Source organism: Gasterosteus aculeatus, chromosome X, assembly GCF_964276395.1.
Source record: "Gasterosteus aculeatus chromosome X, fGasAcu3.hap1.1, whole genome shotgun sequence".
NCBI lineage: Eukaryota > Metazoa > Chordata > Actinopteri > Perciformes > Gasterosteidae > Gasterosteus > Gasterosteus aculeatus.
Window position 1 is genome coordinate 3357798 of NC_135698.1, and position 25367 is coordinate 3383164.

The 25367-nt window shown below is 46.8% G+C and overlaps 1 protein-coding gene and 1 long non-coding RNA gene across 2 annotated transcripts; both read left to right on the forward strand.

Moving 5' to 3' along the window:
* The first annotated feature begins 2641 nt into the window (after positions 1 to 2641).
* LOC120809584 (uncharacterized) lies at positions 2642 to 17418 on the forward strand. The gene is made up of 4 exons (XR_013451124.1): positions 2642 to 3007; positions 16460 to 16547; positions 17050 to 17134; positions 17242 to 17418. It is a non-coding gene; the product is annotated as an uncharacterized LOC120809584 (long non-coding RNA).
* A 110-nt stretch (positions 17419 to 17528) lies between these two features.
* On the forward strand, positions 17529 to 24607 carry LOC120809583 (CMP-N-acetylneuraminate-beta-galactosamide-alpha-2,3-sialyltransferase 2; the record flags this gene model as incomplete). The annotated part of the gene is made up of 7 exons (XM_078082561.1): positions 17529 to 18278; positions 20435 to 20494; positions 20784 to 20917; positions 23129 to 23308; positions 23408 to 23453; positions 24165 to 24322; positions 24422 to 24607. Coding segments are annotated over 6 exons (1326 nt in total), but the record flags the coding sequence as incomplete, so codon positions are not given.
* Positions 24608 to 25367: the final 760 nt, after the last annotated feature.

Below are 25367 nucleotides of genomic sequence, written 5' to 3' on the forward strand. Positions count from 1 at the left end.
AAAGGCCTGGAAGTCAGAGAAGCGAGTATGTCGGTTTTGAACGCATTTTCTCTGTACATTTCTTGTTTTGGATAGTACGACAATTTAATGTAACAAATGTGCGTAATATTTTTACTAATGTATAATTATATCTGTGAATATGTTCAACATTCCATGACATTATGCCCAATGCTGGGCATTGTCATTTCATGTTCAGCACAAAAATCCTTATGCCAACTTCCAAATCTCTGTGAGCATCATTTCATGCAAATACATAGACAAGAATATGTATGACATTATATATAATAATAATATGACTGAGAGGGTCTCAGAAGAGAAACAGGCCTTCTCCTCTCCATCCACACAACAGACTAAGATGGTCAACGCGGTGACCGATTGACACTTACATGGAGCGAACTCTCTTGGATTTACACAGTTGTTGGCCATAACAACACTAGACTGTCCAACATTGCCTTGAACTTACACCTTAACGTTAACGTTATGTGCTGCATCCACAAAACAAGGGAAATGTGGCCCTTCCAGCCGAGCAGGAACTAATATCGTGTGCAGCTTAGTCATACACTCGGGTTAAGATGACTCTGACATGAAAAAAAAAGAACAATACGTTCCTGTAATAACCAAAAGCTTCCATCACTTAAAATCCACCGCTGTTAGTTGGGGTTATTGGTTTGAAAAGATGTTGGTCAGTCGAGATGGACGACTGTCGAATCGGAAGTAGGCGAGCGGTGGTGTACGTGCTCAGATAGACCCCTAGTTTTTTTGCCCTGGATAAGAAAAGGGCCCCTTCTGCTGGAGCCCAATTGTTTCTTCATTCAATATTTAAGAATAACATTTACCCTCTCTGTCATCAATCCACACCAAATGTGTTTAGATATCAGATATCTAGATATGTTTGAGGAATAAGGTACAAGAGGCTGTGCTTTATCGTCCAATGATGTAACAGTTCGAGTAACAACACCCCCAAACTATTAACTTATATTATTGAAGAAAAAGTACTGCCTCAAGTACCTTATTGCTGTTACAATACGGTTACGAGCGAAATTAGAAATAGTAAGTAAATAGCTTCCTTTCAGCACAAAATAGTATTGGCCACCAAATGTTGTGTATCGCATTTCAGTAGCCTAGAGAAAAATGGTCCCTGTGCGTGCAAGATCTCGCACCATCTCATTCGTTCACATCGCCCATGACGTCCACCTAAAACCGATCGTTTGTGGTGTTTTCCACAACCAAGGGAGAACGACGGTTTACCTGAGGAGACGACAGAGCCACTCACTGTCAAAAGTGCTGAATTCACGGTCAACAACGAGACCTGGGAACAGAAATATATAGATCTGGAGGAAAAGACAGAAATTGATTACCAACAACAGTCCTTGGAGTCTAAAGTAACAGGGTGACTCCCCAGCAATGTTTCTCTACAAGAGGAGCTGCACAAAGCAGCAGGCCAACCACCACCAGCTGGAAGCACAAACTGCTCAGCAAACGAAAGGGATTCTCTGGCCGATTTACAAAAGAGCCACGAGAAGAACCACCAACGAGGTGGTCACAGGCAGTGATCTCAGTGAGTTGGGCCTGATCCCAAAGATCCGGCAGATGGAGGGTACCGTTGCCAAAGGGGATCAGGTCTTGATCACCAAGATCCAACGTTTTCAGGACAAAAAAACAGTCCGCCAGAACTTAAAAAAAGAGGAGAGTGACATTTTTGTAGAGATGGATGCAAGAACAACAGACGGAGATGGACAAAATGAGGCGCAAGATGCAGGACTAGGAGACAAATAAATAGGAGAAAGAAGAGAAGAGAGAGAAAAAGACCTCCTGCCGGCGACCGTCTGGGTTACTACATCCCCTTCCGGTGCCCCGACGGCCTTGTACATACATATACTTATATATGTTTATATATATGTGCAGCGTTGAAATACACAAGGGAAAAGGGCAAAATTGCCCATGCGCATTAAAAAACAGTGACTGAAATACACGCCTTCTAAGGTGATTACTCATTAGGTGTAAGATTTAGTCTCTAGAAGAAAAACAAACTCAATAAACTTAACCAAAGGTAGTCACAATTTATTGATTTTCAAAATGTACGATTAATTAGTTAATTTTTCTATTGACAGCCTAATATATATATAATCCCGCTTTTACCTAATTTATATATAAATTATTTTAAAGTGTGATTTAAAAAAATAGGTTTTCACTTTGATCATAAATGATATACATTATTGTGATCCTTATCTTTAGCAAACTAGAGTTTCAGATTGGCTTCGGTCGAATGCAGACGACCCATTTCAATCCAATCCAATATGTATATATCCATATATGTGTGCATGTGGTCAGCCATTCTGTGCAGGTATGTACATGACACAAATATAAATATAAGGGTTTCGCATATTTATTAATTAATATTTTATACATTTAATATATATATATAAATATATATATATATATATATAATAAATATATATATAAATATATATATATATAATAAATAAATAAATAATAATAAAAATATATATATATAGAGAGAGAGAGAAAGAGAGAGGAGAGAGATTGATTGATATATGTATGTATGAATGTATAGTCAATGATGCAGATGCATTTCAATGGCGCACACAGCTGTTTAATTGTGAAAACAGGAAGTTGTGCAGAAACGCTCGGGAGAGTGACAGCGCGGCCCACCGGGGTTCATGTGTGTGGTTGGGAAACACGAGGGTCCCTCCCAGGAAGACGCCGGACCGACGCCGCCTCCTCGGAGAGGAGACCTGCCTCTCCTGCTCAGCCGGCGCGCTCAGCCGCGGTGACGCTGGGAAGGCGCCCGGTGCCTCTGCGCAGCGAGCTCGAATCCGCCGGCGTCATTCCGGCCTCCCTTTGTCTCGTCGCGCCGCGCCGCGCGCGTCCGCGGAGGGAGAACGCGCGCATTCGGATTCGGACGCAACCGGCCGACAGCCGCTGGATGCCCGAGAGGAGGAGGAGGAGGAGGAGGAGGAGGACGCAGGGACACCGGCCGGACGAGGTGAGCCTTTGAGCACGCTGCTCGCGGGTGGTGGAGGGAGCTGCGGGAGGAGGGTCTGTACGAACATGTGACGTCTGCTGCGTTCGTTATAACCCGCACGGTGCCGTATCTGCGTTATCTTCTGACATGCTGCTCCCAAATGGCAATACATGCGCGTGACCTGGTGGGAGCTTGACATTTACACATCCAATAGTGCATTTCCCATCTCCCTCTATCTCCCTTCAGCCCCCCTTTCTCCCCCTCTTTGTGCGGCCCCCCCACATCTCCCCTTACCTCCTCATTCGCTTTGTACACTTGACACCCGTTTGCCCTCCTCCCCACTCCCCCCCCCCCACACCTCCTTCTTGCCTTTTGTCGTCTCACTCCCCTCATTCACCCCCTCTGTCGCTCTCGTTTCTCCCTCCATCGATTGGGCTGCCGGCGTTGCTAAGAGACAACAGCAGCCCGGGGGGGGGGGGGGTAGACGGGTAGAGTAGACGGAGGGGCGGCCGCACCTGCTCAGAAGAAGAGATGGAGATCGCGAGATGAAGATTTTTCTCCTCGTGTCTCCTAAATAGATGCCGCTAAAGGTCGTTTGTGGAGGTGTCGTCTTCCCATCTGGTTTGTGGTGATCGTGTTGACACATGGCTTTGGCTTTTTACGACCCTGATGGTAATGCCGGTGCCTGAAAGGGGCCTGAACCGATACTCTTTTTTTTTAAATTTTTAAATTTTTTTTAAAAAGCACAAATGACAATTGACGAATTTAATTTAATTTAATTTTTTTAAATTGCCAACGCGTTTTTTCTTCTTCAAATTGAACAACACATTACATGTTTGAAGTATACTGTGAATATAAATACACACAAAACATTAAATACAAACTTGTTTTACCTTTTACCTGACAGTTTTATCGCAGTAGGTGCAACACAGAGAGCAGCATTAGGCATATCGTTTTCCCACCGTGTGACAGAATTTTTTATTTGTATATTTACGAGAAAAAAAAATCCTACGTAAAATAAAGACAAAACAAAACGATCAAATGTAGTTCGGGTTGGGAAATTAAGTCACTGTGTCTGCAGCTCGATTGTGGCTCAATAACAAATGACATAGAGGGAACGTCGCTACACCCTTGTTCATGTGGTTCATTTGAGATATACGTTTGTAATAATTCATACGGTTTTAAAGGGAGACGCTCAAAATACAAGCAGGACGCTCTCTTAAAACGGTAGCTCAGGAATCGTTCGCTGCGCCGGGAAGTGTAGATTTAACCGTGGTTGGCTACATATGGAAAAGTGTCATGAGTTACGACAAACCAAGACCCGGGACGAGCAGAATGTAAGTAATGTGGAGGCGGAACATTAGATATTTCAAACAATGGGAGAGCGGCATTAACGGGCCGTGCTGAAGGAAGCAGACATCAGTGGGCCGCTGCTAGCGAAGCCACTACAGAAACGCCATCAGAGCTTTTCCGTGGTTTCCCGCTGGACACACTTCCTCGAACTTACCGCATCGCACCATGCCCGATGCTTTTTAATTTAATTTAATTTAATGCTTTAATTTTTAATTTTTATTTGTTTTATTCACTTAGGATATGTTTTTTCACATTCCGACTCTAATATCTAACTAGTAGGGGTGTAACGATTCATTCACTGAAACGATTAATCGATTTATATTCCTGCGATCCAACTGAATCGATCTGTACTCCACAAATCGCCATTCCGGACGACATATATTGATTACAAATCGATTGAAATGGTACATAATCGATTGTATCGATACTTGGAAACTGCACATTGGATTTAAGTACAAAAACGGTGTGGATGTGTGTTTGTGTGTTTGTTTTTTAGCACTTTAGACACGTTAAACGTTACTCGATTCAGTCTGCCTGTCTGTGACGTCATCAGTACACAGCGGCAGCCGCGCGAAACTCAGAACAACAACAAAACACAGCGTGGTGGAGACGACTGCGAGCGAGACATTTACAAACCAACTTATCGATCCAGCGTGTGGAAACATTTTGGCTTTTGCAAACACGGAGGTGTTCTAAATAAGTCGGTCGCTGTTTGTAGAATATGTAGAAGACAAATAAAAAACCACGGAAACACGACGTATCTTTCCGGCCATCTACTAAGGCGCTGTGGGATTAAACAACGCAGACAGTCAGGACCTCTAGCAGCGTCACCGCTGCAGCAGCAGCAGGTAACTGCAGCTCTGCAGACACCTCAGGCCTCGCCAGCACCAGCCTCAACATCACAGTAACAAGTTTAGCTGTAAAGACGTGCGACCCTACGATGTGGTTGAAAATCCGGGGTTCTGTGAATTGATCCAAACATTGTGTAATTATTGTGTAATGTTTACATGGAAAATGGCACTTGATTCAAATAAAAGGTACATTTGCCATTAATTGTTGTTTGCTTGTTTATAATATCCATAATTAATTTAAACCTGATTTCCTTACAAGAAACAATCTCAGAAACTTTGCCTGCACTGTCCAGTAAAGTTACTGAATCGATTTCAAGTCACTGAATCGAATCGAATCGTTCTAAATTAACCCAGATCGTCCATGAATCGAATCGGCAACCGTGAATCGTGAATCGAATCGTTGTTAAAAGGAATCGTTACACCCCTACTAACTAGTCTGACAAATAAAACATTCTTGGTCTTCGAAAGAGTGTACTTGTATTACTATGCTATTACATTGTCATAATGTTATCAGTGGCATAAAATTGTCTGAAAATTGCAATAATGTCGCAATAAATGTTGGTGCAATAATCGCACAACAAAAATTTCATATCGTGACAGCCCTACAGACACGTGACTTAATTTTCTTACGCGAATGACAAGATAGTTTGATCATTTTGATTTTGTCTTCATTTTACGCAGCAAAGCTTAACTTAATATACGATTCATACATTCTGTCTCAAGGTAGATAAACGATACGCTCTCGCGCCTGATGCAGCTCCTCTGTGTTGCACCTGCTGCATTCATGACGTCAATACATTGAGACACACAAGGAGCGTCAATCCAACATAAAGGCTTTCAATATATGTTACATATCTTTAGTTCCTGCACAATGACCATACATTAAATGATTAATATTCCCAAAATTCCAACAAAGTAATATATCTTCCGGCTCTTACAGAGCATGTACGTATAGTGTTATACGTCGATCACGATCGACCAGTCGATATCAAAGGCAGCACCAGTCGATCGCGTGCCATCGATAAAAAAATGACACCAGGTCACACATGAACGGTCTGCCGCGGGAGATGACCGAAACTAATGGTAATGGGGTTTAGCAATTCTTGCTTACTAACGGACGGATTTAATTTCCTTCCAAAGCAACCCAGGCTGACTCCCGTAAGGTAATGACCAAGAATGTGCGCTCGTTGTTTTCTTCATATCGACTCCTTATGACTATTTACCGGGCACTCTTTAGGCATCGGTTTGTTTTAGCACTGGTATCAGGAAGAACCCAAACAATTCTCATCTATGATGGATAATTGTAAACATAAAAAAGAAAACTTTCTTGGGGCCTAATTGAATGGTAGGGGAAACTTACATGCTAAACATTACATGCTAACCTGCTAACTAAACCACCAAACTAACCCGCTAAGCTAACCTGCTAAACCAACCTGCCAAACTAACCCGCTAAGCTAACCTGTCAAACAAACCTGCTAAACTAAACCACTAAACTAACCCGCTAAGCTAACCAGCTAAACTAACGTGCCAAACTAACCCACTAAGCTAAACTGCTAAACCAACCTGCCAAACTAACCCGCTAAGCTAACCTGTCAAACAAACCTGCTAAACTAAACCACTAAACTAACATGCTAAGCTAACCAGCTAAACTAACGTGCCAAACTAACCCGCTAAGCTAACCTGCTAAACTAACTTGCCAAACTAACCCACTAAGCTAACCTGCTAAACTAACTTGCCAAACTAACTTGCTAAACTAACCCACCAAACTAACAAGCTACGGTAACCTGTTTAACTAAGCTGCCAAACTAACCCGCTAAACTAACCTGCTAAACTAACCGGCCAAACTAGAGCTGAACAAATGGTGCGATGTGCGTCCAGTTTAAACCCGCTGAGATAACTTGCCAAACTAACCTGCCTAACTAACCAGCTAAGCCAACCTGCCAAACTAACCCGCTAAGCTAGCAAGCAGCTTTAAAGTTGGGCCTGCATGTGTCAACCACTGTCTGTGTTTGATGATTTATCACAAAAGTATGAAACAGAAGCCACATATGTGACATGTTTACTCGCAGAGGCACAGTGATGAAATCACAGAGTATCAGACATCAGCTGAAAGACTAAGCACTGAGCCAAGAGGATTACGAGTAATAGGATTCTTACCTTTAAACCCTTTGCAGTATACACACACACACACACAAACACACGCACACTCACACACTTTCTCACACACACTTGATGCTGCTGCTACATTCTGAGAATGGTGAGAATAGATTTGAAATGTAAATCCCTTCTGTGGAATGCCTTGAGACTTCAGGGTCCGTGGCCGACGCAACGCATCAGCCAGGGGCCGATCAGTGTGTTGATTCCGAGAATAAAAGTATTTTGCTAGTGAACACAAAAGCTGCTACATTCGCACGAATGTAATCTGTACCGTGTTAGTTCGGATTAGTCAAAGCGCAGAGTGATTCCGACACAAAGAGAAGATGCTGCCGAACAACAAATCCTGATGTCATGATCTACAAAACGGACGTCCAAAGGAAAAAAAAACTATTTTAAAATGTAAAACTTAATATATATAAATAAATAAATATATATATATATATATATTAATAAATAATAAAAAATATATATATATATAAATAAAAAATATATAACAATAATAAACTTTCTCAGGGCACTGTGTGTGTGGGCAAATCGAGTGCTTAATGAGCTGAACAAATGGTGCGATGTGCGTCCAGTTTAAAAACTGCCTTGAGGCGAACGCCAAGGCCCCCTGTGAACATTAAGTCTATGGACTTTGATGTGCAATACGTAAGTGCACCCTGCTGATTTACCATGATGGGTATTTTGTCAAAAAGAGAAAAGGAAATGAGAGCACATGTGGGGGGGGGTATTTTCTTTTCTCCACACATGCACACGCGAACGTGCGCTCGTACGAACGCACGTGTAATCCCATCATTTGAAACTACTTTGCTTAATTCTCCATCTCTCACACATACGTGCACCCTATCCCATCACTCTAAACTACTTATCGTCTCACACACAACAAGGCCCTTTATCCGTGTGGCTATTGAAATCAACACTCAAAACAAATCTGTGTAAAACCAAAAGAAAGCCTGCAGTGTGCTGTGTCTGCATCTTCGCGCGAGTACGGACTGACGAACGCAACCGACGCCTCTCAGTGTTTCCCCCTCGGTTTACAACTTCAGCTAATAGTCGGCCGAAGATCGAGATGAAACGGCATTGAAACACGCTCACCGAAACACGGCGAGCTTTCCAGCGTTTTCCCGCCCGAATACCAGATAAGAGTCGCATGCTTCACGCTGCAGCGGGTGCTTTGTAATTCGAATAATATATCTATAGATCACTGTCCTGCGCACGCACACCGGAGCTGTTGATGTTCACCACATCATTAGAAAACCTGGTGGGAGTCTTTCCATTTTTTTCTAATTAGCACAGCAGGGGAATCTTCAACTGGCTTAATCGGATACCTGGGGAGCAGGAGTTCGTTAGAGCCACATTTTTTGTGTTTTTTTGTGTTTGTGTTGTGCCTCTTCCCCCTCCCTCCCTCCCTCCCTCCCTCTCGCTGCCTGTTGTTCTCCACATCCACGAGGAGAGACGGTATCAAGGTCTCGACACAAACGGCTGCGGTTTCTAGGTCTGTCAAGTGTTCGCTTCATCTCATCCGTCTCCCAAGAAACGCCTCTCATCTCCTTGTGGCTTCTCGCCCTCGCATCCCTTTGAGAGCGAGCACCCGGGGGAGGGAGAGATGAAGAGCAAAGGGATCCCTCCCGCTCTCTTTCCAAGCGATGAGTTAATCCACTGCCCCCAAACACACTGAACCAACACCTGACTTGAATTTAAGATGTGCTCATATGGTTCGCTGTGCCGCACTTCACTGCCGTGGCGTTTTTTTTACCATGAATTTCAGTCAGACCCGAGTCTCCCGCAGAAACTAGGGGTGTACCGATTTATTTTAACGACGATTCGATTCGCGATTCACGGTTTGCCGATTCGATTCATGGACGATCTGGGTTAATTTAGAACGATTCGATTCGATTCAGTGACTTTAAATCGATTCAGTAACTTTAGGCAAAGTTTCTGAGATTCCTGTTGTTTCTTGTAAGGAAATCAGGTTTAAATTAATTATGGATATTATAAACAAGCAAACAACAATTAATGGTAAATGTATTAACCTTTTATTTGAATCATGTAAACATTACACAATAATTACACAATGTTTGGATCAATTTACAGAACCCCGGATTTTCAACCACATCGTAGGGTCGCATGTCTTTACAGCTAAACTTGTTACTGTGATGTTGAGTTTGGTGCTGGAGGCCTGAGGCGTCTGCAGAGCTGGAGTTACCTGCTGCTGCAGCGGTGACGCTGCTAGAGGTCCTGACTGTCGGCGTTGTTTAATCCCACGGCGCCTTAGTAGACGGCCGGAAAGATTCGTCGTGTTTCCGTGGTTTTTTATTTGGCTTCTACATATTCTACAAACAGCGACCGACTTATTTAGAACACCTCCGTGTTTGCAAAAGCCAAAATGTTTCCACGCGCTGGATCGATAAGTTGGTTTGTAAATGTCTCGCTCGCAGTCGTCTCCTCCACGCTGTGTTTTGTTGTTGTTCAGAGTTTCGCGCGGCTGCCGCTGCGTCCTGATGACGTCACAGACAGGCAGACTGAATCCAGTAACGTTTAATGCGTCTAAAGTGCTAAAAAACAAACAAACAAACACACATCCACACCGTTTTTGTACTTAAATCCAATGTGCAGTTTCCAAGTATCGATACAATCTATTATGTACCATTTCAATCGATTTGTAATCAGTTGGATCGCAGGAATATAAATCGATTAATCGATTCAGTGGATGAATCGTTACACCCCTAGCAGAAACCAATAGTACCGTATTTTCCGCACTCCAAGGCGCAATTAAAAGCCTTTATTTTTCTCAAAAAACGACCCTGCGCCTTATAATCCGGAGCGCCTTATATATATGGATCAATTGGTTAGTCGGTTGATCCATACTGGTTGTACACGGCGCTCAAGGCCAAACATGCCAAAGCTCGTCTACGACGGCGAGAAGCTGAGCGGGCGCTCGAGCGCGTGAGACGTGGAGCTTGTTTCAAGGCGCGTCGGAGAAACAAAGCTGATGAGATAATGAGATTAAAGAGCGAGAGACGGCGCCCTTTTCTCTACCTTTTTCTCCTCTCGACGTTTGCGCCGATCTCCCTCCGTGAATCCGAGGCCATCCGTATATTTACGCATTTCTTCCGACAGAAGTTCTTCAATCTGATCCGTTCTCTCGTAAAAACATTCTTCGTTTCAATAATGGCGGCATTGTGCTGTGATCCTCGCAGCATCGATCGGAACCCTGAAAGCACCGTCTCACACCTAACGCGGGTCACTTTTTTGTGTTCCATTTTGTTCATGCGACCACAATTGTTAATAGAAGAAATATGTTTGTTGGGACGTAACGCCGTTCTTTCCCTTGAATATTTAGTATCCGGCCTCCTGGGTGCAAGTGCAGGAGACGACACAGCAGTCTGCTGTGATCGTAGCATTGTTCGCAGAGCGCAGACCGAGGCACCCGCTGAATGCCAGAGCAGCGTGATCGCTGCCTGCCTGTTGGGTTTGGGTGGACGGTCTCTGCAGCAGCAGCAGCTGGCAGTGGGCCTCAGGACGGAGGACTCTCCTCTTCGTCTTCCCTTTTGTATGCCCCTCGCCTCTCTTTTCAGGACTGAAGACTAATGGAGAGAAAGGGGAGTGGAGGAGGAGCCCAGAGACACCGGCGGGGCTGCCAAGGAGACGAAAGGGGAGACGGGACCAGTGGTCGGTTTAGGCCTCTCTGTGTGGCTAAAAATGCAGACAAGCCGTCGGTTGAATTTGGCGTCCTTTTTTTCTTGCACCTCCCATAATGATTGAGGACCTATAAACATTGAGGTTGTAAGTGCAGCTTTCAGGAAATCCAGCTCTCTCTCTAAAACTGACCATTTGCTTTTCCTGACCCTGTTTAGTTACCGTTGCTATGACCGCTAAGCGATAATGCAGACCTACTTATGAGGGTACGTCAAAGAATACGCACAGCATGTCACACTTAAGATCAAATCTACCCAGAGGACCTCTCTTACATGACTGGTTAAAAGCTCTCTTTAGAACAAGGAAGGAGAATTATATATATATATATGTATATATATAATATATTTATAATATATATATATATATATTTATAATATATATATTATAAATATATATATAATATATTTATAATATATATATATATTATATATTTATAATATATATAAAATAGCTATAACTTTGTGATTCTGTTTAGGCCAGCAGAGAAGGCTTGGCTGGCCCTGACGGCCCACCACCATTTGACCAAATCAAATGACCATTGTTGGTAGTTGCTATGGTGACACCACATGTTGCTGAGGCAGCAAAGAGAGCGTCACGCGTCGTTGCTCCGCCGCTTGGCCGGCAGAGGAGGCATTCAAAGATGATGGCCGAGCGAAAGGGACGGCCCACACGAATGTGCAGCCACTCGACGCCAGCGCTGGCGTGTCACAGGCGCGCTGGAATCGGTGACTCCCTCTCGGGGGGGTTAAATTGGTTTAGAGGGTGCCTGTGTTTGCAACACAAACGCTCAGAGAAAAACAGACGCCACTCTGACCGTCCCGCCGCGTTGATTTGAATAGCAATGTCCTCTCTACCTGCACTCTATTTCTATAGGTAGACATTCTTATTCCAGAATACAATGCATTTAATCCCCTTGATTCAAAGTCTTTGACTTTCACACAATGATACCGCTTTCTCAATGAAGGGCAGTACCTATATAACTTGCGTCCACATTACAAAAGGCAGCACTATCTTTACTCCCTATTTGGATCTAAAGAACCATAGTGCTTGTACCTTTACTGACAATGTCGTTCCTGTATGTCCTCTGCATTTTAATACGCTGCTAATTTTAGCATTTTTCCCGGAATATGCAAATTCCCATCATGGCGGGATGAGGTCTGTGACTCGGTGTCACACTGTGTGTGTTTTTCCAAACCCTCTGGGAAAACAGACCCGCGGTGCTTTCATCTCCAATCCCCCCAAAAAGTCACTTTTTTTAACCTTTAACGACCTCAATCCGACCATACTGCGTAATACATTCCACAATAAAACGTCCCTACGAATCAGAATGTTCCCAAATGAACTACGAGGATATTAGGCCACAAACGCAGTATTTTGGGTTTTGGTAATAAAGTGCATACATAACTACAGGTTATTATACGACACGGTTTTCCGGACAATTCAGCTTTTCGTTAAGTTGAACTCAATGTAAAGAAGCTTCAACAGGACCAACCATACTTCATGAGAATAGGCCGCTGTTATAATAGACTGCTGACTTTCTGAAGTCATGGCTTGACTGTGGGTGGGTGGGGGAGCACCGGGTTGGCGGTTTCGATTCCAGGCTCGGTTAACCCGCATGCCGATGTGTCCTTGGGCAGCACCCTTAACCCAACATTGCTCCTGTAGCAGCGACTACAGTGTGTGAATGGTAGTTTCTGATGGGTGTGAATGGGGGTGAATGATGTCATATAGTGTTAAAGCACTCATTGACACCCATTCGATTCATTGGGACTTCTTGTGTTAGCTTTTCCATTTGAATGATCAGTCTTTAAATTATTATCTGTGTATTGTAGATACTTTAAATGTTTATTTTGATGGTCCGTTGTATTTCTTGGTGTAATTTGAGAAAACGTGTTGGAAAGCACATTCTGTTGTCCAGAGTTAAATATCAACTGTTCCATCTTCACCAATTTCAGGATTTCTTGCTTTTCCTCGTTTTTATAATTGTAAACTGAAAATGTTTTGGTTTCTGTTTTGCAGTACTTTGGTGTCATAAGAATGTCGGTATGACCCAACTAACTAAAAGCAGGAATGAAAGAATGGTGGCTTTCCACGGGACGCAGATAGCAGGTTTCCATGGCTACGGCGCAGCTGCAGCGTGATTCTCTCTGTTCAGCTTATAAAAATGGAGACTCGAATTTTCTGATAAATAACCCACTATCAATTTGGCTTCTGTTTGACCGTGTTTGGTATCATTCTATCTTGCTGTATTTCAGTTTATTGTTGACATTTTCGCTCGTCTAAGTAGAAGAACGTCTTCCTTCGAGTGTTTTTTTCAGTTCGACCATAACAGAAAGGTCTTTACCAACTTGGGTATTAAGGTTCTGTATTCTTTTAAGATCCAGGCTAAAACTGGTAAAAGCTACAAATCAGGTTGCCGCTTCGGCACCGCCGACTGTTTAAAGACTTAAGCCCATAATGCGGCAACGTTTAAACCCGTGTCATTTCTCAGCAAAGTCAATTAATTTTAAGTGATTTAGCGCAATTAGTGGATTTGCCACGTACAACTTGTGGTGATCTTTGACCGGGGCTGATCGGCGGATTCTTGGTTAGCACTGGGTCACCTTCCAAACCCTGGCAGCAGCGCTCTTGCTGTGCCACTTTCGTCACCCAGATGACTTTTAAGTGATGCATGTAGTTGAATTGTTTGTTAAACTTGACATTCGATTTATGTTAAAGGTGAAGGTGGCCTCTGGTTTTCAAAATGTCAGTGAAGTAAATGCCAAATGCTGCACCCAGGCCACGTCACAGGAAGATTAAGCTCTTAAATAGCTCCGTTTTTTCAAAATGTTTTAATGTCTCTGAATTGTGCCACCTGCAGCGGTGATCGACTTGTAAAAAGAGAGAGGGTTGGTAGAGGGCGAGCAGTGAAAAACGATGAGGGGCGGAAAGAGCAAGCGATGCAGAATTTCTAAAGCCTGTTTGAACCCTCGAAGGATATAAATGAGATCAACCGCTCGGGACAGATCTTCCACTTAGAAGATGGACGTCAGCGCGGGGATGGGATGGGGCGATGGAGCCGTTGTGTGTCTTTTGGGGACGTGACACTTGACGTCACGCGCCTGCAACGTGTTTTCTGCTCTTTGCTTTTGGGTGCTTTATTTTTTACACGACAGAAATAAGACTCTCGGGTTGGTTGAGAAGAAGAATTTGCAAGAATCTGCACGGGATAGTGGCCAGCGGCAACGCGCTCGGTGGCCAGCGACGGTTAAAGCGTGTGATTTAAAGGAATTCCAGATGGTCAATTACACACCTGGAGGATGTGTGCACCCAGACACAACCGGCTGGTTAAAGACGCCCATTGTTTGGTTGGTCACTGAGCATCTCCAGGCCCGTTTGGGCTAAATTGGGTATTCCTTCCCAGTGTGTTTTTTTCAACCGCTCAGCGGGATCTCAATAGGTGTCAGTAGATGCATTGGTTTTATTTCCTTCACCTGGTTATACGGTGTCAGAGATGCACCACATTGGTGATGCACTACTTGTTAGACGGATCTATTTGTGTTGGTTTTGTTCTCGTTGACATTAACACGTTCGATATCAATGCATTGCGTCTTCCCTTTCCGAACGATTGGTCGTCGTGTCAACAAAACCCTCTTCACACTTGGCCCGCAGACCTGGAGCAGAACTCCCCAGGGAAGGTCGCCCCGGCGTCAACAATGCCGGTGCTTATTGTTCTGCAGCAGTGCGCAGGAATCTGGAGCAAACTGGCGTCTGGAAGTGGCCGAACGGCTTTGCCACATTTTAAGTAGACTGCTGGAGATGTGACCAAAAGGTGCCCGAAAGCCGGGCGGGCGGGGATAGATTTGTTTCGTTTGTTCACTAGGAAACACTGTGTGGAAATTGTATTCGGGGGATGAAACGAACCATCTAGCAGAAGATTTAAATGACAGCTGTGTGGATGAGAATGGAACAATACAGACAGCTTTTTCCTTCAGCGGCCGCCATAGTAAACAATTAACAGCTTTTCTAGTGAATTCAACGTGGAGCATCTCTTATTAAAACCCACAGGGCAGAGGCAAGCGTCCAACCCAACACTTGGCTTCCACCTCAAATAGAGGGAATACTAAAAAGCCTTCATGCGGAATCTGTTAAATGAACAGTCAGAGTTAGAAAAATGAACCAGCCAACGCTCAGATTTTCAACCTGCAGCTTGTTACGACTCAAAATGAAGCTGTCGTAGTGTCGCGAGATCCGTCAGATCGTACAGATTGCACATGTGTCTGTGTGCGTCTGGCTGTTTGTCACTTTTACGAGCACGAAGACGAACGGATGTCGGCTCCAGGTGTGAATTTGTGCGACTCTTTGTCACGGAAGGGGGTGACACACGCAGCAATTATAGGAATAGAACATACAAAAGAACAAGTATGTCATCTGGAGGGAAGCCATGTTCTCTAGCATGAATAAGATGGGTCAAGGTTCGTGTTCAGGGACGCAAACATGTCACCTTTCTGTTTTTGTTTCAAAATAGGTCATTTGTGTGATTCATGTAGATCTGCAATAAAACCTTTTTTTTGGGGGGGGGTCCGGTCCGGTCCGGTTCGGTCCAAGTCATCTGCGAACGCAAGCTGTCATGAATATTTTTTTCAAGCTTGTTCGTCATCAACCATTTTTGAGGGTTACAACAACGGTGTTGTCGGATAGTACAGGGTTTATTTCTCAGGAACTTTTGAAAAATCGAAGCGAGAAAATGCCGAAAAATGTACCTACCTTACCCTCACATTAGAAAATCCTAAAACAGATAATGGGAAATCAAGGGAGAAGTCAAAGGCTTTCTCTGATATCAATGTAATGTTAGCGAATGGGGGGTGAGAGGCCTCCTCCCTCCCTCTTGCTAATATTTATTCTGTTCGTCCAAAGCGAAATCTATTCTTGAGGTTCCAAAGCAATTTGTCTTTGAATGTGAGTAGTCGATCGAGTTATCTTAAGTCCCGTCGTTTGAAGCAAACCTTTTAGCTCTGGCATTATTTATTCATAACCTCACTGGAATGGACTCTTGCACGCCCCCGTCATCGAGGCAGAGGTCAGGTTTGCCTTCCGCATGTGCCCTTTTTCACATTGTCCCCGTTTTCATCCCTGATGAGTTTGCACCCCCGGTGTTGCCGTGACAACCCTGCATCGCGTGCTGGCTGCTAATGGCGATGCCTCCAAAATTGAGAGTGGAGAAAAACTGTGGATTCCTGGGTCGTTGACAAGAGAGAGAGAGAGAGAGAGAGAGAGGCAGACGGTCTCGGTGATGTCATTTGATCCTCGCCGGACGGAGGGGGAAATGCATTCCTCCACACAAATAAGAACACACAAAGATGTTGACAAAGAAGACAAACTGCTCTGGTCCTTGGTCCTCATTCTCTTTCATCTCTCCGTGTGTCTACAGGTTTCCCGCGGAGCAGGGAGCCCGACTCCGGGTCACGGATCCCTCAACGGCACACAAACAAACCCGCGCACGCACTCTCCCATCAAAAGTAGGTGTTGTTTCAGCAGAAAAGGCAACAGTGTGTGTGCGTGTGTGTGTGTGTGTGTGTGTGTGTGTGTGTGTGTGCAGGTGACTTATGATGTTTATTTGGCATCGGAGGAAGATGGCCTGACGGTGTTTAACCCTCGGATTATAGTTCAGCAGATTAGAGCTGAGCAGCACTCACCTCAAACTCACACACACACACTCACACACACACACTCACACACGCACACACACACACACACACACACACACGCACACACACACACTCACACACGCACACACACCGGCACAGATGCAGATCACAATTAAATCAGAGTGACGGCGTGCTAACCTGCCTCAACGTACTCACATTAAATCGCTGACACAGAGACACGCGAACACACTCGGGGATGCAGGACAGATGCTGTCGTCGTCCCCCCCCCCCCCCCTCGTCCTCGCAAAGCCGGCTGGAGAGAGGATGAGATTTTGGGGGCTGATTGGTTTTGTCTTTTTTTTTCCCCTCGCAGCCTCCGCACGTCACGCCGCCGTCCACCACGCTCCCCTTTCCTTGGCACAACTTCGTCCCCTGATGAACCATCGGCGTGAAAGAACGTCAGACAATCTGCTTTTTTCCTTTTTGTGACGTGACTATTTCTTTATACATCACAAAGAGTTGAAGCTTTTGAAATTAAGCTTTTTTTAAAACTTTGTGTCTGCAGGACATCGTTCCAAGGAAGCCTCAGTAGCATCTAGAGACATGATGGAGCACCTGATGGAGCACCCTTCAGGCTAGACCACCTCCAGGTCTACCGCTCCTCCTCCTGCTCCCATCCTCCCCCCCTCCCCCCTCCCCTCTCGCCGCCTGCCTTCTTTGGCAACGAGATAGAGACGAGACAGCGGGACAGAGAAAAGGGAGGCGGCAGAGCGCTGGAGCGTCCTCACAGATGGCAGAGAAAGCGAGACGGACCCGCTGCGCCCGCCCACCGGGTTTCACCCGAGAAGCTAATCCCGGGAAAAAAGAAAGCAGGCGGGAACAGACGGGGGTCCCACATCGGTTAGACGGCGCGGCGGGAGGACGGAGGACGCGCGAGACCCGCTCAGAGCTGTGAAGCGAGAGGGAACCCAGCGGGAGACGGAGGAGCACCGCATCGTGAGACCAATTGACTCTGACTCGCTGTCCCCCCGAGCGCCCGAGCGGGGCGGCGGCGCGGCGTGGACAGTGGCGGGCCCAGGGGTGGGAGCATGGCCGTGGGGGGGCCGAGTCCCGTCCTCCACCCCGCAGCGGGACAGGCGCTGGGGGTGGGGGTCCTGGGGCGGGGGTGCCTCCAGGCTCCCCGAGCTCAGGCCGCGGCCGGGGGCAGGGGGCGGAGGCGGCGGCGGCGGCGCCGCGGGCGGGGCGGAGAGGGGATGCCGGGCGAGGTGTTCCCGCAGGGTCTGCGTTCTCCTCGGCTCCCTGGCGCTCGTCTTCCTCACCTCGCTCTTCTTCTCCGCCTCGCTCCGCGGGGGCGTCGGCTTCAGCTACCTGGAGCCGCCCGGGTGGGAGGAGTCGCGGCGGGTGAAGCTCGTGCCCAGCTACGCCGGCGCTCACAGGCTCTCGCCGGCCGAGGCCTCGCGGGCCAAGACGTGCGGGTGCCCCCGATGCGTCGGGGACCCCGGCGTTTCCGATTGGTTCGACGAGAACTACGACCCGGATATCTCCCCCGTTTGGACCAGAGACAACGTCCAGCTGGCCTCGGATGTCTACTACTGGTGGGTGGTAAGTAACAGTTTCCATTTCACTCTACACGTCACCATCGGGCCATAATCCAACAAGTGCTGCTGCAACCTGCAGATGTTTGAGTATTCTATTGATTATCTCATTTCATTTTTTTTATAACATATTTACTGAAACACTAAAACAGTGCGTGTAGTACATCATGTGATCTCTCTCTCCATCCTCATCGTCCTGTCCCTCGTCACCGAGCCAACCAATCCCCTCTTACAAGCAGCAGGACATGACGCTCGGTCATCCTCGCCAGCGGGCGTGTTTACATGTCGGCGGAGCGCTGCGTGTTTGGCCACCGGGATTAAAACACAAACTCACTGGTGCCTGAATCACTGTGACGAACGCGAGGAAGCACACGTTAAAAGATTGACCCCCCCCCCCCGTCCGTCCGTCTCAGCGTGTCCCGAACGGCTGTCGCGTGCATCTGCAGCCACGTCAGTGCTGTGTTTCTCTGTTTAAGACCTCAGGATTTTATTTGTTTGTATTATTTGTTTATTTTCTCCATTGCTCTTAAACAGAAGGAACATCTGATACCAAGTAACAACTCTGCAGAAATGTCTTTTCCCTCAAAATATGCTGTCCATAAATGCTGTGTTGCTCCAAAGCTTTAGGAGTGAACATCTTTTAAGTATTCTACATGTTGGATATCCCGATAACCTTTTTTTTAACAAATAGACTAAATTGCCAGGATTGCCACAATTAGGACGTTTTATAACCAGAGGCAGGAGAAGGGGGGGGGGGGTCGCATTAGGTTTTCCTTATTTCATTAATGTTTATTGGAATAGGTCCTAAAAAACAAGTCAAGCCAAATAAAATAATAAAAAACTCAAGTGGATAAATGACTGGGCAGCATGCAAAAGAGGAAAGAGAGGAAAGAATCACGCATTACAACAAAAAGTCCAAACAGTGGTTTATTGTGCATTTACGTAGTTTGCTGAAGACTGTAAACACTCAGTCACAGTCTTTGTTGATTAAGTTAACCGCTCTTTTGGATTTTATTTGACCAAATCTTTTGCAATTCGTTTGCAATATTTAATTGTATAACATTGTATATTTAAATCTTGTGTAGACGCCACAAAGATTAAATCAATTCAATCAAATCAATTCTTTCAGTAACCCCAGGCGACAGTTCTACTCGGCTGTTACCGGGTTGTAAATGTTTACTTAACCTCTAAACAAAGCGCACGGACAAGCAGCGTGCCGAGAGACAGAAACGGGAGCCGGCAAAGGATGGAGGAGTCAAGGAGGTTTGAAAAAAGGAGGCAAAGGAGAGGGAAGAAGGAGAATAACGGAGGAGTAACGGCGTGAAAAACAAAGTCTCTGCACAAGAGAGAGAGCTGAAGAGAGATGAAAGGAGGAGGAGAAACAAAGAGGGAAATGAAAGAGAGGCAATTAGACGTGAGGCCACGGAGACCTGCTGGAGAGGACGGGACACGCGTGTGCAGGTGCAAACATTTTTAATTCATTTTCTAAATGGACAACATCTCTTAAAATGAATAAGACCACTCTCACTTCCCAATTTTCCAAGCCTCAGCTGTGTTTTGTCGTATACATTTATCTGTCATTGGATGAAAATTGTTCCGTGCAGAAACCTGGACATCATGAAATGATGGTGTTGTTTTTCCAATTTGTTTTAAAAATTTGCAGAAGTGATTACCTGAGTGCCGTTGGTCCCGAATGCGGACAAACGGGGAGCAAGATGCTGAGAATTGTGTTGAGGCCATTTGCAAAGGAACATTTTTTTTTTTTGGCACTTGAAATCAAATTGCTTCACTTCATGGTGTCGCTCGTCCATCAAGGCACTTCTCGTCTCTGTTGCTTTTCCCCTCATTAAATGAAACACATGACTATTGTTTGGTGGGGGGCGGGACTTGTTGTCATCTCTTTTGTTTATCCCGCCCATCCGGAAATCACTGTTGTTAACGGATGTTAAAGGTAGTTAACCGTTTTCAACAATGAAAAGTAATGTTTTCAATCCAATTCCGACACACACATACACAGATACACGCACACCAACACAAACACAAAGGCACGCATACACACACGATCCCCGGGCGCACGGGAGATCACACAGCACAAAACACACATTCGTCTGCAGAAGGCGAACGAGACCTGCTCACCTTTCTCTTTCTCTCCTTTGTCTCCAGATGTTACAGCCCCAGTTTAAACCCCACAGCCTCCAGCAGGTGCTGCTGAGGCTGTTCCAGGTATCGTTGCATTATTAATTCACCCATCCGAGTCCCTGGTTCACACGTTTGCTCAAAGGCCGAGTAACAGATTAGACGGCAGAGTTTGTCAGTGATACGGCTCATTCCTTTTTACTGAATCCCTTTTTACACCAGCGTATGTTTGTGTAACTCACTCCAGCTCCTCGAGGGGCCTCGTGTATTGTTCCTGCACTGTCTCGTTAAAGAATTGACCCCAGAAGTGAGAGCTGGGGTGCGTTTTTTTTCCCGCCGCCTTTAGTGCCGGTTGTCCATTTCATTTCCCTCGCAGGTGATTCCTGGAAGGTCGCCGTACGGCTCGTGGGATCCAGGCCGCTGCCTGCGCTGCGCCGTGGTGGGGAACTCCGGGAACCTCCGTGGCGCCGGATACGGGGCGACCATCGACGGGCACAACTACGTCATGAGGTGAGGGTGACGAGACTGAGGGGGTGAAGACGATGAGGAGGACCGCCGCGAGCATTGTGACGTCACACTCTCCATGCTATGAGTCACCAAGATGACATCAAATGACAGTTTGTGTGCAAATTCAGAATTTATTTTCCTCAGGAAGGAGACAGCAGATGTGTGCCTGATTCTACATTTAATCTCTTTATTTATTGCCTTCCTCTATTCCGCTCTGAGGTCACCTGACCACAGAGCTTTATGTACCAAGAAGCTGAAGCGTGCAGATCGTGCCTCTCGCATACGCACCGCATTTGCTGTGCCGGAGTGATGCGTCACAGTGCCCGATTGTCTTCAGCTGGCATGCACACACAGCTGTTTGTTGTTTCCAGCAGCGTGTGTGTGTGTGTGTGTGTGTGTGTGCGCTTGTGGCCGAGATGACTAGTATTTTCTGTTTCCGGGCACATCGGCGCTGCGCTCCTCAAACCTGCGTGGGCAGCTTCCATTGCCTGATACACGAGCTCATCTGGTTGGAATGTCATTTGTTTTAATAATAATAATAGACGAGTCCACTCGGCGCCTCCGCCGGCCACCTCCGCCCTGCCGCATCACGTCGGTCCATCCCTGACTCACTCGCGTGCACGTTACGTACATGCGTACCGCAAATACCGGACTACAAGCCGCTACTTCCCCCCCCACGCTTTGAACCCTGCGGCTTATACAACAGTGCGGCTAATGTGTCATTTTCTACGGGGCTGACGCGCGAGAGCGAGACAGACAGACCGGTGCAAGTTACGGGCAATCTGGCCGTCGGAGAAGGAAACAGAGCGGCTGCATGCAGTGGTGTAGCCGCTGCAGTCGCTGCATGCAGTGGTGTAGCCGCTGCAGTCGCTGCATGCAGTGGTGTAGCCGCTGCAGTCGCTGCATGCAGTGGTGTAGTCGCTGCAGTCGCTGCATGCAGTGGTGTAGCCGCTGCAGTCGCTGCATGCAGTGGTGTAGTCGCTGCATGAAGTGGTGTAGTCTATATTTTTGTAGCGGGCATACTGTGACTGCTGGCTGACGGGGGGGGGGGGGGGGGTGTCAATACTGGGGGGGGTGGTGGACGATACGGCCAACGGGGAGGTTGAAGAGAAACCAACGCGGACCGGAGTCCGTTTTTGTTTTTATTTTTACGTGACAAATTGGATGTATGGGATCCTTGACTTTCCCTAGTGGGTATACGGCGTAGACCTGCGTATCACGTAGACCAGTGGTTCTCAGCTGGTCTGGCTCTGGGACCCACCGGCACCCCTTAATGACGAGCCGCGACCCAAATCGAGGAACATTCTCAACTTCTCAAAATGTATTTAATGAAAATATGGCGCAGTTTGAACCTGAGAGAGTGTGTGAGACAGAATACGTATTGCCAACACAAGAACGAGTTTAATGAAAAAACAACGGCCAGCTGCAAAAAGCATAAAAACGGGTCCCACCAGGTGAGAATCACTGACGTAGACCACACCGCCGGCTGCACGTAAACCTGCCCTCGTTTTTCACCTGCGGCTTATATATGTACACATCTTCTTTTGTTCTAAATTTAGGTTGTATTCAGGTCCGGAATTTACGGTACATGCATGCACACTGTAATTACCAATGAGCTAACCAATATTTTCACGTTGACTGGCTTTCTCAGTCCCTCTGTGTTGTAGCACCTTTTTCGGCTCGTCGTTTCAGTTTTCACTCTCGGTGCTCCCATGAGTCCGGCTGCTGTCGGTGTTGCAAGCTCGACTCTCAGACTTTGATCAAAGCCGCAGGCGATACCGACAGTGAATACCGCCACAGGGCGGCGATCCGTTAACCGAACCGTAAGTCAAACGAGTGGAGGTGTCAGGTCTGCAGCCCCGGAGAGAGGAAGCAACAGGCACTGAACAAAGGGGCCCTCACGCGTTGTCCATTACCTGCTCAGCACCAAAACAGCCGATCATTCTGCTGTTTAGGAGCCAGACATTGTCCCTTTAGCAGTAGGAGGAGAACAAAACGCAGCAGAAAGGAGAGTGAATGTGCACAATAACGTCAATGTTAGCTCCCAAAGCTGTCACCGCGTGGCCAAATCCAACAATTCATCTTCTATTTTTAAAAAACGACCACAACCTGCTTACAAGTCAGCCTAAAATATGATCCTTTGAACGAGTGACTGCAGTTTAAAGCTCACGCAAACCCCTGACGTCTCCTTTGCTGTCCCTCCGCCGCTCCCAGGATCAACCTGGCCCCCACGGTGGGCTACGAGGAAGACGCCGGCAGCCACACCACCCACCACTTCATGTACCCGGAGAGCGCCAAGAACCTGGCGGCCAACGTCAGCTTCGTCGTGGTGCCCTTCAAGACGCTGGATCTGGTCTGGATCACCAGCGCGCTGTCCACCGGCCAGATCCGGTTGTGAGCAGAGACACGCACGCACCTCCGAACCGTCACTCCTTCATAATTCGTAGCAATCAATGTTTAATCCGTTTGCGTCTCTCCGTCTCCGCTTCTCAGTACCTACGCTCCCGTGAAGCAGTTCCTCCGCGTGGATAAAGACAAGGTGCGTGTTCTCAATGGGCGTCACAGGCCACTTTGGCCATTCACACACGCACACGCACACACACACACACACACACACACACACACGCGCACACGCCGTGTGACCCTGCTTTTATATTATCCCCTCCGCCGTGTTGATGGGGGCTTAGAGTTAGATTATAAACCTTCGCTTTGTTTTGAATAATCTTCTGCTTGCTCTTTAATCCGTGAAATAAAAAAAAACTCAATCACAACCATGGAGCGTATAATGAAACGTTTTCTTGTGTTGAAGAACCTCTTAAATGTACATTTTTTCTTTCTTCCTGTATAAATAATCCGAGTGAGAGCTTAAGATCTGAATTTCCGACTAGATCGGATTTATTCATCATTTTGTCGTCACTTGTCACTTTGTCTCTTGTCTGTTACTTGTTCGTTAGTGCACTTTATGCTTAATATTTTTCTTTTTAACTTTTTAATATTTAATTTTTTTTTACTTTATTCCCTTGTTTTATACTAACCCATAGCCTTAGCCTTATTCTTTAAAAAAAAAAAAAAAAAAGGCTAATAAATGTTTCCTGATTCCTGATTTACCGACGCACGGAATTTCTGGAAAAGCGAAAAAAAACAAAACATTTCTGGATCTTTCTGAATATCCGCTTCGGTTTCATTCTCGGATAAACTCACGGGCAGTAGACCGTATCTCCCTTTCGCTGTTTCTCTGTCCCACACCCAGGTCCAGATCTTCAACCCGGCATTCTTTAAATACATCCACGACCGCTGGACCAGGCATCATGGGCGCTACCCCTCCACCGGCATGCTTGTGCTGTTCTTTGCCCTACATGTCTGTGACGAGGTCAGGTTCTCTCTCTCTTGTACCATAGGGATCTGAAAGTGAGCAAATAATGTTGTTGTTCCTCCTTCCTAAAGGTCTCAGAGGAACTCTACAGATTTGTGATGCTCTCCACCCCTCCCTCTTCCGCTCTCCTCCAGGTGAACGTGTTCGGTTTCGGGGCAGACAGCAGGGGAAATTGGCACCACTACTGGGAACAGAACCGCTACTCTGGAGAGTTCAGGAAGACCGGCGTCCACGACGCCGACTACGAAGCGCAGATCATCCAACGGCTCGCCAAGGCTGGCAAGATCACTGTGTTCCCTGGGAAATAACCAGCGGGATCACCCCCCCCCCCCCCCCCCCGTGTATCCAACGGTCCAACCGTGACACACTGCAACGGACGCTGTGGAGGCTGCGCGGGGGGGGGGGGGGGGGGGGGACGCGCTCGACATCCTCGTGTTCCCCTCATCTGCGCCAGTTTAGGTTCAGAGGCGGAAGTGAACCAGGTGGTTTCAGGAGGCGCGAAGGTCATAAAGCGGCGCAGAGCCACGCCATTCCATCCACTCGCCCTACTGTACTGGAGAATTGGTCCACCTGTGGAGGCTGCGACTGCTGAAGATGCACGAACCGGGAGCAGGGAACATGTAGCTCACTAAAGAGCGCTTTGGCTTTGGGTTTTCCCGGGGCTTGACCCCCCCTGTCGCCCATGGGACCACATCTCTCCCTCCGGGAGGCAGCTTCAACGCAGCAGTGAGAAACAAAGTGACGGATTGTACGATGGAAAACTAACACCCTTGACCTTCCGTAGGGCAGCGAGAGAGAGAGAGAGATGGAGGCATGTCCTACTTCTAGGCTCACCTGGGATTAGTGCCCAACACTCACCCGTTCACTGAAAAGGCCACAGAAACGTCCCCTTCTACAGGTCACAGACGGGGCCTCGCTTTTACGGTCACATGGGTCGTGAACCTGCCGGGTTAAAAGCACCACATGCGGTTGCCGTGTGTTTATACGCCCGCAGCAGACGCACGGGAAAGGGAGGACGGCTTTTTGCGTGGTGGCCATTCTGACTCTGACGCATCGCCGCAGGCTGCACCGGCGTCTGCG